Below are 16,916 nucleotides of genomic sequence, written 5' to 3'. Positions count from 1 at the left end.
ATAGGCAGCCCCCTCAGTCTGACATCTCTCCACTTAGTGCATGTATAAGGTCCTGTTTATGCATGTGTGTATTTTGGAGAAAAAAAGATGGAGAGAGAGAAGAGAGGAGCTTGGTGTCATAGAAAGTCCCCCACCAGGGTGTAACTGGAGGGGATAAAGGCTGGACAACCTGCTACAGGCTGAGGCAGGTGTAGAGAGCCACGTCTTAGCCGGTAAAGATGGACAATGGACCACTGAGGACACGCAACAGGAGACATCTGCAGGCCGTCCCAAATGCTGATCCAGTAGCAGCTGCAGACGGAGGGACCTCCAGTGCAGCTGTCCACACTGCAAAAAAAGGGGCGTGTCTAAATACAATCAAAACACTAAATCTGAGGGAAAAGGTGCTCAAAAGAAGTGAAATTATCCGTCCATACAGCAAGATCATTTCACTTGACAAGCTTGATTTAAGATTATAATGTAAAGTTGAACACTTAAAATAAGAAATTCCCTCTTAAAACAAGATACATTATCTAACACTTAAGTGAGAACCAAGTCATTTGCAATGCAGCCCTCCCCGTCCTGTGGTTAGTCCCAGCCACAGTGGGGTGGGGGGTGTTATCCACAGCATGTCATTCCACGAAGGGGATGCAGGAGATGCAGGAGATCCGGTGCAGGAGATGTAGACATGGTGACACCTTACCACTTAGTTTGTTTTTTGTTTCAAACATTTTGTGTGAGGTAGAGATAATCAGGAGACATTTGACTGTTAGACACATAGGATGTAAAAATAACAGACACAGCTTCCAGGACTGAGGAGGGACATCCATACAGAAGGGCCTTACACCTGCATGCTATCGAATTTCCATAAGGGGGGGGGGTGACTCCACTGGTTCCAATGAAAAGTCTGTTTCTATAGTGAAAAATTAGCTTGTTTCCCTCAGTAATTCATATTGAACGTATGGTCTCAATCGCTAGTTTTAAGTCTTCTTCAATTATGGTCCCATTTTTTTTTAAATCAAGATCAAGCAGTGGACGTTTTAGGGGCGTGGCTACACACCACCCTGTCAATCAGGACAGAAGCTTAGCAATGCTAACCACGGCACTGTGGACATTAAAGTAGACCTCAGCTTGTTTTTGGCTATTGGACATGTTTTCATCTTAAACTTTCTCACTGTGTGTTTTTTCTTTTATTTCATCAAAGTTTATTAAGGAAGTGGTGGCAGATTTTCTGTACTGCTGTACATGCAGATAGATGGTGGAAGTACCCGGAGAACCGTGTTTACCAGTCGGTAAATCTCCGCTGGATGACTCCCCCCTTTAGCATTTAGCTTAGCACAGACCAATGCAACCATAAACAACAATGGTTTGGGACGCCTCCCCATCTCCACTGTCATCAAATTCCTATTTTAAAAAATCAAGATGAAGACACCCGTATTGCCAAACGCTTCAAAACGGCAGTCGCCAAACCGATGGGTGATGTCACAGATGCTTCGTCCAATTCTTTTTTACAGTCTAAGGTTAGATCAAATTCCATGATAGCTTCTATATTAATTGTGTGTCATGTACTGTATGTCACTTAAACAGATCCAATAACCTCTCAGTCAATTACTAACTACTACTTTATTACTACAACGCTAATGCTAGATGACATGCTGGTCTTGAAAAACCTGGTCTGGGGTGGCCTCTAGCTCACCCAGTAGAGCTGGGTCCTTTGTAGTGGCCAGGGTTCCCCCCACTTTCCTGTCACTATCTCTATCTAATAAAAGGGAAAACCCCCAAAAATAATCTTTCAAAGAAGCTGATACGTATCTTATCGAGTAGGGTGTGGTCCTAATGTGATAGACTAATATTTGGTCTGGACAGGTTCCAGAAACTGATAGTGACAATCTGACACCTGGGAGACAATGTAGGCTCAGAAAACAAAAAGCAGTGGAAGTCCACATCCTGTCACTGGACCACTGACCCAAGCACTCAGACGATCAGACGGAGATAAGCAGGGCGAGTCCGGGATCTTTCTGCAAATAAAAAGGCCTGGTCGGCTGGATCCCAACGGGCGACTCTGAAGGCTCTGATTGTTTTTCCTGGCGACCTCTCACTAACACAGATGATTCTAAAACGAGATCTTGATTGTATCATCGAAACCGTTGAGGCAGAGGCTTCAAATGGTTCCAGACTGGACGTCAGTGACACTTTCTCCGAACATCAGTTCACCTCTCATAGACTTAAATGAGAAATCAAACATATTCCATTTGATGAGAGATGAAGTGTGTGTAAGAGTGAGGAGTTTCCTGCGTCGTCCTGATGTTTGGGAGGAAGTGATAAGCAGGGCGGGGAAATGGTTCTATATAATGACGCTGAGATAAATGGGGAAAGAGCAAACATACCACATTCTCACAATGCTGGGTGCAAATATAACACAAACTCCTTCCTGACCCTTAGACACAACATTAACAAAACGTCACTGTCTGCCAGAAACGCAATTTAAAGGCTTTGAAACGGCAGTCCACATCCCAATGGGTGACGTCACAGATGCTATGTCCACTATTATATACAGTCTATGAGGAAAACATTCATTTGGCCTCCTCCATTTCCTTTGCATTATGGGAGAAGGGTGTACATTACTGTCGACACTGACGCTGGTCCCATCCACCAACAATAACTGGATCATCTATTTTAGATTTTATTTGCATATCTTGTTTATTCGATTGTTGTGATTTAACATTGTAATTTTTAACCTTTTTTTCTACTGTATAAATATCTTCATTGTATTACAATAGTTTGTTATTTTAGGATGTTTATTATTTTAGGATGCCTAATAACATCTGGCTAGGGGACTGCCGATGAAAACTAGCCTATGGCTAACTCGGGTACGCTTACATTTGCTTCGAATGTTGATCAGTGGACATTGTCCCCTTTTCAAATAAACAAATAAATGAAAAAATGAAATCAAATGAACAGCAGGACCCATTCAATGCAGTTCTTTAGTAATCATACTGTCACTTAATACTGTGAACACACTACAGACCCAAAACCGGCTTTGAGTTAGTGTGTAGTATGGAAATAAATGGGGCACAGTCGGAAAAAAAATATATATTTAGGAATATCCATATCAACCACACTGAGCTTTGCTTATTGGTAATCTGATTTTATTTTAACATTGGTTTTCCACCAATCTCAGCTTTCACAGGAATGACGAGGCATTTTAGTTCAATAGTAACAGAACGCTGCCAGCCAGGAGCCGTGCAACCCAAGAAGAAGAATCACATCCACTAATAACATCTCTGCACTGAAGGAGACCACTCTGCTAAATTGGATTAGGACTAAATGCCATCACGAGCCAATTGAGGACGCAAGTGGAAAGTCACATTATATTTCAGACCATAAAAGGCAGTGTGTTGTGAATACAAAGGCTGTCCCGTTACACAGTATTAGTCAGTGATGTGAAATGATTGACTAACCTTACGTAATAAAGGAGTGGTGCAGTGTGTTTGTGTTGAAATCCCTCTTTTCCGTGTTCTCTGTTATATTATGTTGTTAAATCAAAACATAGTTTACAACTCCTTAACGTGATGAAATCCAGTTCCAAGGCTCCAACATTTAATCTGCACATTTCAAGTCTGTACAAGCTGTGCATTAAAAAGTGTGTGTCCTAGATCTCAGTGCGCAGGTTGGGGTATCTCCTCAGCAGGGCTGTGGCTTGTTTTGGGTGCAGACGTCCTCCCTGGAGGCCGCTCTGCTCAGATCTATTCTTCATAGCAGCCTGGGAAAGAGAAGGAGGATTAGGTACCGGTGCCGTTTAATGAGTGATGTGTTTAACTAGGAGACTTTTGCACATTGGCAGCCCAGAGTGGTGAGATTCACCTCTCTGCAAGATGACGTGAGGAAACATTGCTATCTGAATGTGTCATGTGAATGATGGGGGGGGGGGGGGGGGGTCTCTGTACTGAGCTTAACATTTCCTCTGTGGAGAGACTTCCCTAGGTCTGGGGCCATTTCCACAAAGAGACTTTTAGACTGCTCTGTCGTGTTAGGCCAGCATTCACTTTGCTCCTAGATCAGATTATTGCAAATTAATGTAGATTGACATTAAAAAAACCTTTCATAATGCAAACAAATGTCAGAGAGAAATAATATAATAGGGTTGTGAGATGGTTACTCTTTGATGTGTTTTATATATTACATTATAACATTTTTCAGTGCCAATATTGCCAAATCTTATTTTCAATACCACAGGTAACTGTTCTAGCTCCATAAAAAGTTGATTCTTAGATGCATCGCAATCCTCTCCCTAAAGATTATGGCTCGATGCAGAAAAGTCAATAATCAGAAATGTAATTATGTCTGCCTTATGTATAAACAAGCGCAAGCTGCATATCAGAAATGATCAACAGGCCCGAGTGTTATGAAGGAGCATTACTGATGATTTATTTCTTTTTATTGACAATATGCCCATATTTGAGTACTAGTAGTACATTTTATGTAAGAATTATGCCCAATTATGGAGCTATAACAATGACCGTAACCTGTTGTATTGAAAATAAAATTTGGCATTGAAACAAGAAATATCGGCACTGAGACATGTTGAACTGATATGTAAAACACAAACATCAAAAAGTAATCATCTCACAGCCCTATTATATAAATAAAAATGTAGGTCCTCAAGTACAGGAATACTGTCAACATGAAGAAATAAATCATTAGTAATGCTCCATAATCATAACACTCGGGCCTGTTGATCATTTTATATAAAGGCAGACACCACGGACTGATTATTCTGATTACTGACCTTTCTGCATCGAGCCATAATCTTTATAGAGAGGTCTGCGATGCATGTAAGAAACGACTTTTCCCCCCACCCCTTCTAAATATTGTGACATTATTTAATATCGTAAAGCCATAGTGTGTACAACTTCATAAAATAATACTTGCCGTGAATGTGTCATTTCCCACTAGAATGGTGCATTCCTACACTCAGCCTGTTGTAACGCGCATGTCACCTTAGTGTACAAATCCTTTACTTTGTCAGTTGTGTTGCTCTGCACACACACACACCTGAGCGTTGTTAACACAGGTGTAGAAGGCGTTCATCTCACTGGAGCACAGACCGTCCACAAAGTTGTTCTGCTTCCAACATGCCATCATGACGGACATCTCTGTGATACAGGTGGCCTCTGGGGAGGACAAGCATATGTTTACCCTTAATAACAATTTGAGTCATGTCTTGCATAATCAACAGCGTCTTAGCAATGTAAAGGACTTGAAAGATTAGTAGTGGCGACTGTTGATTTCACCGTACATAATGACAAGCTGTAGTGCATGTTGCCAGACCTCCCTCCACAGCGCTGCGCAGGAAGGTCTGGCTAGTCCACACAGCATTCTGGGATGGGAGAGAAACGTGCTCTGGTTTATTGGCATTTCTTTAAACCAATCACAATCATCTAGGGTGGTGCTAAGCTCCGGACAGAGCCACGGTGCCTTTGTAAAATAGCCTCGGGAAGGAACTTGTTTTGGTCGAACATGTGTATGATTTGAAAATATGACAACACCTAGCTACGTTTCCACTGTAGCTAAAAACGCGTCTTAACCCTGGTGTGGTGTTCATATTTTTGTTACACAGCCATACATAGGGGGTATAAATTCATGAAAATGTCCAGTTTTCGCTGTCTTTCATGGGACCATAAAGCGTGTACTTAAATTGACTGGCGCTTTGCACAAAATACTACGGTACTTTGTTTGACACAGAATTGGTCATTATTAAAACATTATTTCATGTATATTTAAGTGAAAAAGAGAGGTATTATTTAGTTACAGGTAACAAGTTGTTATTATACCATTGAGGCATGTTCGTTAACCTCTGAGAAGCCTGTCTGAATATGTGTCTTAAGGCCGAGTGTCCTCTTTTTAGGAACTCGGTGAATACGGTCACCCTAGTTTGAATTGACCTGGGCTTAGCTTAGCAACAGACCGGGGTACACCGCGGTCTTCTTACCTCCTTTCTTGGGTTTGCGGTTAGCTACAGCGTCTCTGAGAACCAGAGGCCGGTTGGGTTTCAGGACTGGTTTCCCGTCGTGTCTGCTGAGCAGCCTGCTGACCTTCTCCTGGAACAGGACGCCTCCCTGCGCCGCCATGTCACCGGCCGAGCCCGCCGCTGCTCCTCGGTACCCGGCCGGAGCTCAGCCCTGCGCTGCGGTACGGAGCTCCGTGAGAGGAAAGACAAAGGTGACAGCAACAGTCTTTAGCTGCTTTAATGACTCACTTCACTTCGCATTCCACCAATATCATCAGTGTAGCGCCATGTTTTGCCGTAAGATGTACTGCATTGTCGTAAAAATCCACGTGTTTACGGCAAACACACGGCAACCAGCCCCAGTGACATCCAGTGCTGTCGTAACTCTCACTAATGTTAATGTGCAATTCAACTGTATAATACATGAAAAAACACCACTACTAGTAATATAATGATAAACAAAACTATGGTTATTAATATTATAACACAATATTATATTTAATAATAATTATAAGCAAGGGGTTAGAAAGTTCTAGAAAGATTATTTCTAACTTCTTTAGTTTTGAAATCAAGATATTCTATAGTTATGGATTTGGATCTTAACCAGTTATGCAATGATTTCCATAAGCTTTAGATTGTATCAATCATTTAAAACAGGTGCTCTGTGGTTTAAAAATTAAACACAATACACCACTACACTAAGTCAGTAGCTGCCCCAGATGTTTGTGTGATGGAGGGAGGCGGGGGCGCCCAGCATCATGTAAACAACCCCAAATACAATGTCTTCCATCCCTGAAACAACAGCAGCACTCAGGAGGAGAGGTTAAGGTGTTATACATATATATAATATAAATGATATCTATGATATATGTGATGCATGACTGTCACGGGGTGCGGAAGGAGGACCCAAATGCAGAGTAGCAAGTTCAAAGGATTTATTTGCAGTCCAAAAAACCAAGGGAGCAAAAGGCAAAGTCCAAACAAAACATGCAAACCAGACACGGGGGAGGTGGAGATCCAGGCCAACGGAAAATCCAAAACGGCACAGGGGAAGACAGCGAAACACGGGCAGGGTAGATAGTGCCGGGAGACCACTCACGGGGGAAAACAGGAACACAAGGACAGGTAACGCCAACGAGACAAGCCGCAGAACAGCCAGGCAGACAAACTGGAATGATCCGACAAGAGACAAAGGAAACACTGGGGTTAAATACAAGAGGTAACGGGGAACAGGTGAGACATCAGGTGAATCATATTAGGGTAGGGCTAGACAATCAGACAAGCCAATGGAAAGCTAGACAATCACAATGGCACAAGAAGTAGAACAAACACTTACCGGGGGGAAGACTGGGACAAAGACACAAGGAGGACAAGGAAAGGGAAAAATAAACCCACAAAAAAAAAAAACGAACCACAACACATGACAGTATAGGAATGGACACATCAACGCCATATGGTAGAACTTAATAGCGTAAGAGCCAACCAATATATTTGGCCATGCATATTTATGACCTTTACCTTAACTTAAGTGGCTGTGTTCTGATTACGGAAGTATTTTTGGCAATTCTGTAAAAACTGCCATAGATTTTGAGTTATGGGGCTGTGAGATTATGTTGGTATGTAGTGTAGCAATATAATACAGTCCTTGAGTTGCCAAAATAGGACAGGAGGTGCCCAGAGAAGAAGGAAGTTGTCTTTAACAACAGATATTGAGACTGGTAAAAGAAGACTTAACGCCTTAAATACAGTCTAAATAAAGCCATGATGGCACTCATATTTCAGAATACTCTATTGTTGCGTGGCATTGGTCTGTGCTATCAGCTCCCTGACTGTCATAAAGAGTGGTTGTGTACAGTTTCCTCTGCCCTGCATTCTTGTGGCGCATGGCCTTTGGCTACATGACGTTGATGGAGAAGGCAGGGCGAGTCTTAACACCAGCCCGTTGGAGGGCCCGTGCAACGTGGATGCAGCGTCAGCACAGAGTTGGTACCCTGTCAAATGAGATCCGGTTCACGCCCACGCACTGGCACCGTGCTGCTCACATTTCAAACTTTTCCCTTTCAAACAGATGTGTACTGTAACAAAACACCTGGATTGATTCAACGTAAAGGTCATAGTCAGCTTAGTTCTATCTGGATTGCATGTTCAAAAATTAGTTTAACCCTTGGGTTGTCCTTGGGTCAAATTAACCCATTTCAAAGTGTTTTAAATCAAAAATATAGATTTCTTTCATCCAAAATAACATGGATTATTCCATACAACGTTCTTCGGGTCATTTTATTGAATGATTGATTACTTTCATTGAATTTTTTAGGTGTTTTATTTAATCTTAGAGCATTTGAATTTTTTTTTTTTAATGGTTTCAAAACAGTATCCGGACCAAACTTTGACATATACGTGGATATCTGTGATCCACTCAACATCCTCTGATCTTAACTATTAGTCTAAATAATTCATAATTTCTGCCTTTTTAACTAAAAACTTATGTCTAATTTGATATAAATGAGGTTTTTTTTACCATTAATTCCAAGAATAAGTGTAAAACCTATTATTAAACTAGCTCAGGTTTTTTAAAAAGCACCAAAAGCTGGAAAAAGTGACAAATAAATCAGAAAAAAGCGACAAAAATATCGGAAAAGCACAATTTATTTTCTTCAATTTTGACCAGGAAGGACAAGTTCATGGTTAATGGGAAGACAACACATAGCCGCATGAATGTATTAAGTAAGATATAGTTGCTTTAGATGTTTTAATGGTCCCCCCCCTCACACACACTCTCTCTGATTTAAATACAATCTCTATGTTGGAAACAGCTTTCTGTCCTCGAGTTACCACACCAACACATTCCTGTCCTTCTGGAAGCTGAGTGGTATTCTCTGTGTCTGTGCACGTTCTTCACCTGGAGGATGTGTGCTGATGTCACTGCACTGGGAGAAATATGGGTTTTGATTCTGTTCCAGGATCAGTTCATCCACAGTGACCCGATGGAAGACTGGAGAGGAGGCGTGTAAAGTGGGTTTTTATTACCAAAACAACACCAAAAACACTAAATACAAAAAACGATTCAAACTAAGGCTAAATACCCTCAAAAAAACTAAACAGTAAGCTGCTGCCCCCCTTCTCCTCAAGCCCTTTTAACCCGGCCTCACCCAATCAGCACCAATCAGTAGAGGCTGAGCCAAACTGATGAAAAAACACTTAAATGTCACCAATTGTTTCTTGCGCTCTTTTGGGCCGGGCCCTGTTTGGTGCTGGGAGATTGAGGAATGCCTTTCAGCATTTAGTCTGCACCTTGTTTGTGTTTCTGCCTCTCCAGCTGTAACATGACCTTTAACCCCCCCTGTCTTCAGAGTTTGCCTTTGCAGAGTCCGGGTCAGCCCTGAAAGCCCCCAGCAGATCTGTAGATTTAGCATAGCGATCTGTGGGAGGCCTGGTTGGCTCACTGCTGCTTCTCAAAGGTTCTCCGAGAGTATCGGTCTGCTCCTAGGACTAGAACAAAAAGCATTTCGTCATTTTGATTCCACTGTTCTCTGTCCAGAATTTATTGCCAGGGTCAATACAGCATTTCACAGTAACATAGTATAATATAACATTATGAAATAGTGAGGGAAATGAGACATAGTATTAAATAAGATCAGTGTAATGGGAATACCCCCAGCCAAGCAAAAATGAAATAGAAGAAACAAGATAATAAAGAATAAAGTATCGCAAGCCTGAAGTGCAAAACCAGCTCCTTTGTTTTGCTGACATTCAGAACCTGAAAGCCCTCCGGCAGGAATGATTTTGGTTTTCGGTGACATTCATGCTGTCTGTAGCGCCTACTGTGACATTGAGAAAGAAGCCAAAAATTATGTTTCATTGATTATCAGTGGGCTTGACACTTGCTGAGCATATCTATTTAGACCCATGTGGGCTGACTGTATGAGTCAGCTACGCTACATAAAGAGAGAGCCCCCTGCTGTGTGTGTGTGTGTGTGTGTGTGTGTGTGTGTATGTGTTGTGTGTGTGTGTGTGTGTGGTGTGTGTGTGTGTGGGTGTGTGGTGTGGTGTGTGTGTGTGTGTGTGTGTGTGTGTGTGTGCAATGTAGCTTGTCATTAGCACTGAATAATAATGGGAGTACAGGGTTTGGGGAAAGCAACAGCTGGTACAATGCAGGAATATAGTATGGAATGGAGAGGGAAAGTGTGTGTGTGTGGTGTGTGTGTGGTGTGGTGTGTGTGTGTGTGTGTGTGTGTGTGTGTGTGTGTGTGTGTGTGGTGTGTGTGTGTGTGCGTGTTTGTGTTGGGGGTTGAAGGGGATTCACCTCACCCCTGTCCCCTTGTGAGTGCTGGACCCCGGCCACAGCTGTTAACAGAGAGAGTGGATGATAGGTGTGAAGTGTGTGTAAAAGCGACAGACAACACAGGATAAACTGTGATTAGCAATCTGAGCCGGTGGGTCAGTGCTGAGAGTTTAGCCCACATTTATACACCGCGCTCATACACAGCAGTAGAATATAATATTACTGTTGTAATCAAATCAAACAGGCTTAAAGCTGCAGTAGGGAGTTCTGGAAACGTGGACTAGCCAAAAAATTTGAACAAGCAACCAAGGTCCCTCCCCCTTGCTCTCTGCTGCTCTACAGCCCCCCCCCTCCCAGCTCCTCCCCACAGCGGAGCTTGCCGTGAACGCGCAGGCTAGTAAGCAGGGCCACCGATGCTTTCCACATCCTCATGGACAGTAGAGGGGATTTATCTGAGGAGGGTATAGCTTATGTAAAAAATTGCTTATTTAAAATATTTGTATTAAAAGTGTTGTAAATTTTTTCAATAAAGGGTTTAAATTATTTTTATGTAATCGCTCCACACTTTGTGGAACAAAAGTAGCACGTTACACAATACATTACTGAATTACCTTTTGGATCAATTTAAACGTAAACTTTGTAGGAATGATGAATCAGTGAGGAAGCTCAATAAGCCAAGGAATAACAATATTAGAAATATATCTTAGGTTTTATTGCATATGGGTAAAATAAATCAGCTTTTTTTGCAAAGTACTCATGCACAAGGAAATCCTGAACATTTTGATTTGGACTGAAAGACGATTCTTCAAGTGCCTCTGAGTCTGGGCCATGTCTGACCTGTTGAGGAGCACAAAGAATGTGTGTCAGACATTTGTTACAAATTACATCCTCAGGGGGAAGAAAACGTGTATGTAAAAAAATAATCAAAAGTAGAAGTCGCTTGCCAAACGTTGACGGGACAGCGCACAATAAAAGTAGTTTAACCAAGCTACAGTTATTGTGATCAACAAAAACATTTTGGTTATAATGTAGGCATCGAAACAATATTACTATACTGAGAGGGTGAAGGAGTTAGCAAGTAAAGTTAATCTTCACCTGCTACAACAGTCCTGCCGTGCTACAAGCTAACTGTAAGATTTAGCAACAAGCTACAGAGTTAAATGAGATTTGCGCTATCACAGTGTACTGTAACCATCAATATCTTAGTGTGTACGCTTGTTCTTTAAAAATTAAACAAATCAAGCAGGGATACTTACATGTCGAGCAGAAATGTGGTAACGCTAGCTCAGAATCCGTGTTGAATCCTCCAGTAGGCGTAGCTCCTCCACCTCTGAAAAGCCGCTTCGATGTTGACCCTCGTTTATTTCGGGCTCGGTTTAATTCTGTCTTTTTATTTCGCTTTCATCATCGGTCTTCTTTGTTTTCCGCTTTGTTTTCTGAGCAGGTGTCACTCGAGAAATTGGCAGTTTTCCTGAAAGTTGTTTCTCCGCGATAGCACAGAGTGCGTGCAATAGCAATCTTGAGCTGTACGCGCTGTGCGGGGGAGGGGTATGAAGCAGCGCGTACACGAGGGATTGACACTGCTAAGACAGTCCTCTTGACTCTGATTGGCTGTTTCTGACCGGGAGCGGTGTTTTTCTGCAAGTGGCAGCAGGAGCACAGGAGGACACAGGAGCTTGATTTTTTCACAGATTATCGTCTCTTATTCTACTGTCAGGACATAGTGAACGTTTTAACAAATATGTAAAAAATACATTTTTACAAAAGTTACCTACTGAAGCTTTAGTGGGTATGCTCGGACAGCCATGTGATGCACTTCTTCCGTTGAAGATTTATGATGGATACATGATGGATACCATTCATACAATTAAGTTACAAAATGAATTTAATCAGGATTCTGAAGATGTCAAATATGACAGCTCATTACAGAAGAGGAGCACTAGTCCGTGTAATCTGCGAGGTTTCTGACAGCAATACGGGCTGCATAACCAAGAAATAAAATAGAATAATAGATGTCCTCAAGTGATGACACTTGAGACAGTGTCAGCTGACTCTATGAAAAGTAAAGAAATGGTGTGGAGTTAGAAGGGTCCTACGAGACGTGTGTGGTAGAGCAGGTGAGAGAGTGACGGGTTCCAAGCTCCAGAAAAATCCATTACGTAGACCTGGAGTATGATATTTTGCCAAACTACGACTTTCAAGGTTAAAAAAGAACTCAATGGCGTTTTGTTTTTCCTGCAGCGTCAGTGGACTGAACTGAATTTCCAGAGCAGTTGAGCTGAGCAAGAACAGATGAACGGAGCAAAAGAAAGAAACAGAAAGAAAGAATAGGAGCCAGTGGATTTGGGGAAGTGAGTTGCAGCTAAAGAGAGGTGAAGGGCAGCGTAGTGGGAAAGCATCAGACTGTCTGCGGCCGTCTGGCAGACTGAATTGATCATCCCCACAAGACCATTAGCTAATGAAGCGCGTGCCTGTCTGGAGAATACCAGTGTTTCCCTCTGAGAAAAGACCATCCTCCCTCCTCACACACACACACATGCTGCATCACTGATGCTTTTTCCCAGAGCAATATATATTTATGTGCAGAAATAAGCAGCCATTTGCTTCTCAGACAAATGGAGTGATCTTGTATAAAATCAAGGAATTTCCCTCTAATGCTTGCCTTAACGTCCAGTTAAGAACTTGTCAGTATAATATTACACAACCTGACGTGTTCCAGTCGTAATGTGACCCAAAATTGGGGGGAAAAAACCCTACATCACTCACAATGCAATTGTGTGAATTGGTCGTTCAGTTGGAGATTCAGGTGCTAGCAGCGGTTCATGTAGCCGGGAGCCTTCAGCCTACAGAGGTCTCATGAATTCACTTCTTTCTAACTCCACACTTCCAATTTCTTTCTAAAACTTGTAGTCTTCACACCCAGCAGACGCTGACTCATGTGAAGTCACTTGAGGACATGTGTCCGGCTTCACACAGCTCCCTCGGGAGACACTAAAGGCTTTTTGGACATATGCAGCAGAACTTTCCGTGGCACCGTGGGAAGGGAAAGTATTTCTGAAACTTTAAGACTGAAACACATTGATGTTTTATTTTTACAAGAGACGACCGCTGACTGCAGCAATGAGGCTGAGTGGAGGAGGGAGTGGGAGGTGGTGCTGAGCCATAGGGCGGCGCGTTGATGGATGCACCGACTAGTTTCTTCTTTGGTCCGGAGAAGAAGAATGGGCAGAGCAGAGCTATTCATGCTCTGTGCTCTGCTACTGGACGAGAACTCAGAGAGCCGGGGGAGAACAGGAGGCGTGCAGTGGATTCCGGCTCGGAGCTTTACGGCAGTGAGTACAGAGACGACGAAGAGCTGTTTGAGTCCTTCTCTGAAGGGTTGCCCAAAGTCCCAGAAGACGTGAACGTTGACGCGCGCCGCTGTTCGAGGTGCTGAAGACGGTTTTTCTAAGCTTTGGTGTGATGTGGTCTTCGGCTGCTTTTATCTTTGGGGACAGCTATAGACAAGCTGATGCTTAACTACTGTCATTAACCAGAAAATCCAGAAAAGTAGTGTGTGTGTGTGTGTGTGTGTGTGTGTACAAAATGTATTACTTTAATTAAATTAATATATATTTATTTAGTTACTTAAATTAACTTAATTAACTAGATCAGCTAAAATTAATTTAACTTATCAAAAAAAATATAGAATAGAATAAATATAGAATGCTGTGATGTCATATACTGTAGACAATTCCAGTCTATAAGGAACCTCTCATTATCATTTTATTTTTATTTTTGTGGGAAGAAACAAAAATTGTATTGTAAAAATATACATTAATGAACTAAATAATAAGTAATAAACTACTTTAATGTAGATTTTCTTCAGGGCTTTATTACGTGGTATCAGATCGGTGCATAATCTCGATACTGGTATCGATATCGGGACATCTCTATCCCCTAGTACATATTCTATAACATTTAGTTGAATATTAAAGTGGACCAGGTGGTTCAAATTGGATGTAAAAATATTCATGTATTATTTATAAATCATATCCTTCAGCTTAACTGTATCAGTGGATGATTACCATAGTGGCTACCTTACCTAAAGTAAGCCTATTATAAATGTTGTGTAAATTATTAGTTTATGGTTTTCATGACCAGGCCGATTCATCTCTGCTAATAATATGTTGGATTCTTATTCATGTAACATAGCAACCTGGGTCAGTGGCATTAGATCCCAGAAGTGACATATATATAGTCTCATTGCCAATGTAAGCTCCGCTATGGAGACACTGGCAGCTGCTGATGTCCAATTCATTGACCCTGGGAATATGCTGCGTCACACACAGGGAACAGAGCAGCCTGGGTTAGTGGCATTAGATCAAGTTACAAAAGATGAATATCCCCTCTGAGTGAAATCATCCCAATCAAATAATCAGTCACTGTAGATCTGTTTCTATAACCATCACTGTCAGGCTCATGTCAATAGCAATACAAGACAATTACATTTGGATAATATTCATGTAATTAATTTAACTTAGCAAAACAAATACTCTACAGTAGAACAAATACTATACACCAAAAAAAAGAATATACAGCAAAACAAATACTATAAAACAGCACAACAGGCGGGTTGGACCCTCTGTCGTGGCTGACTGAGCTCAGGGTCAGCCCCCATACCCATCCCTCGGATGAGAGATGGTTGTCGTGGCTGACTGACCTCGAGGTCAGCTCCTTACCTCATCCATCGGAGGAGAGCCGGTTTACCCTCTGTCGCTCCTGGCTGACCTCCAGGTCAGCCTACGACTGGAGGAGGGGCCGTGGTACTCCCTGTGCTTGCCTTCAAACTGACCTCCAGGTTCAGCGGCTGGCCTAACGTAAAGACTATTCTCCTTCTATTTATAGACTCTTCTAGGGACGTTTTGTGACCTCACTTATGACGTCATCATGAACTCACAGCGAATTGGCCATTAGTTCTTTTGATGTGTTATAGAATGCTGTGATGTCATATACTGTAGACAATTCCAGTCTGCAAGGCCTTTCTCATTATCATTTTATTTTTATTTTTGTGGGAAGAAACAAAAATTGTATTGTAAAAATATACATTAATGAGAGTATACAAATCACAATATAAATGTGTACATTCAATTACAACAATAATAAATAAAGAATAAATAACTAATTTGATGTTACGGAAGCTCATCAAACACAATGTTATACACTGTTAGACTTTGCTGTAATTTCTACAGTTACTTACCACAAATGGCCCAGTAAATACCATAATTTTCTTTTCCGGTTAATTACTGTAATAAACATTGCATTATGGGTATTGACATTTCATTTACAGTGCTTTACTGTATATTTTGAATTTGCGGTACACTGTTAAACTCTACTGTATTTCTACGTTACTTACCACAAATGCCCAGTAAAATATCGTAATTTTCTTTTCCGGTTCATTACTGTAATATGCATTGCATTATGGGTAGTAACATTTGATTTACAGTGATTTACTGTATTTTTTGAATTGCGGTAGTCTGTTGTAAAACAACAGCAGTAGTGATACTAGTTAAATAAGACAGACTTCAATAAAATTATTGTTAATGTTAAAGAAGCATAGAAATTAAATGGAAAAATAATATCTCTATAATTAAATTATTCATTTTATAGAGATATTTTACATTTACATTTATTGCTTTTAGCTGTGAAGGTAATTTAATTTGATAGACCTCACGACTTCAAAAGAATAGCGGTAGATACTTCAAAGGTGTTTGAAAGAAGCAGCGGCTAGGACATCAAGGAGTACCGCTTTGGTCCGGTGCGCAGCAGAGTCCGGTCACACACTCTACTCAGAGAGAGCTGGAGCAGCGTTAAGGTAAGATCAATCTTTGCTAATTCTGTGACATTAAATCTCTGCTGATAACCTTCGCAAGCGGCGACGTTAGCTTACCGACCTGTGTCATAGCTAGGCTAGAGCAAGCTGTTAACTAGCTTCACCCCGAAGGAAACCAGACGCGCTCCAACCTAACATTTTCCCATGGTTAGGTTAGCTAGCTCTAATTACGACGTTCGTAAAGCTAACACTACTCGTTTTACATTCGCTGTTCGGCACATCTTTTTATTTGTCACACCTCATGCTGAAAACAATGTAACCCATATTCTGGGAGTTTAAGGTCGGTTCTGCGTATCTTATGAGCTTGCTGTTTGCCCGTATGTTTGTACTAACAGTGAGCCGCCTCCGGTTAATGCTAACGTTAAACTCCCAATTCTGTTGGTTGGTTTGTCAGTGTTTTTAGAATGATTAAGCACAACTTATTACAGCTATATTTGTGTAGTTTTTTTACCTAAAAAAAAGACGTGTGGTAAATTTAATTCATCGTTAACCACATTAAGCTCTTGTTTTGGTGGCAAATTCAGTGCCTCCAGCATTTATGGAGAGCAGTTTTTTGCCTTAGCTTCAGGGTTTGGCCACTTAAAACCATCGTGATGTCCAGCAAAGAGTTGCCTCAGTGCCTTACTTTGCAGTAGTATTATTGCTTTCTACCAAGGTTTATGTTGGAAAAGAAAAGTATGTATTTTCCTAGCCCCTTGAACTTAAATTTGACAGATTGTTAAACAAATTATTTAAGGACCCTTTATAATGACATAGTGATTAACTTTTAATAC

At 41.4% G+C, this 16,916-nt stretch overlaps 1 protein-coding gene across 1 annotated transcript; it reads right to left on the bottom strand.

Moving 5' to 3' along the window:
• Positions 1-2,956: 2,956 nt before the first annotated feature.
• chchd1 (coiled-coil-helix-coiled-coil-helix domain containing 1) lies at positions 2,957-6,305 on the bottom strand. Its single transcript, XM_032542040.1, has 3 exons — positions 5,972-6,305; positions 5,035-5,153; positions 2,957-3,742 (listed from the first exon to the last, which is right to left on the bottom strand). The coding sequence occupies exons 1-3, from the start codon at positions 6,108-6,110 to the stop codon at positions 3,632-3,634; spliced, it is 369 nt and encodes a 122-aa protein (XP_032397931.1). The 5' UTR covers positions 6,111-6,305; the 3' UTR covers positions 2,957-3,631.
• Positions 6,306-16,916: the final 10,611 nt, after the last annotated feature.

Source organism: Etheostoma spectabile, chromosome 17 (genome assembly GCF_008692095.1).
Source record: "Etheostoma spectabile isolate EspeVRDwgs_2016 chromosome 17, UIUC_Espe_1.0, whole genome shotgun sequence".
Classification (NCBI taxonomy): domain Eukaryota; kingdom Metazoa; phylum Chordata; class Actinopteri; order Perciformes; family Percidae; genus Etheostoma; species Etheostoma spectabile.
Note: the sequence above shows the minus strand (reverse complement) of the source record. Positions and strands in the feature narration are given on the sequence as shown.

Bases quoted from the DNA above. Each gene is read 5' to 3' on its own strand.
- chchd1 (XM_032542040.1), bottom strand. From the start codon at position 6,110: ATGGCGGCGCAGGGAGGCGTCCTGTTCCAGGAGAAGGTCAGCAGGCTG. The intron at 5,154-5,971 runs GTAAGAAGACCG...TGTCCTCCCCAG, and splicing joins CCGCAAACCCAAGAAAGGAG to AGGCCACCTGTATCACAGAG. The intron at 3,743-5,034 runs GTGTGTGTGTGT...TCTCTTTCCCAG, and splicing joins CCTGTGTTAACAACGCTCAG to GCTGCTATGAAGAATAGATC.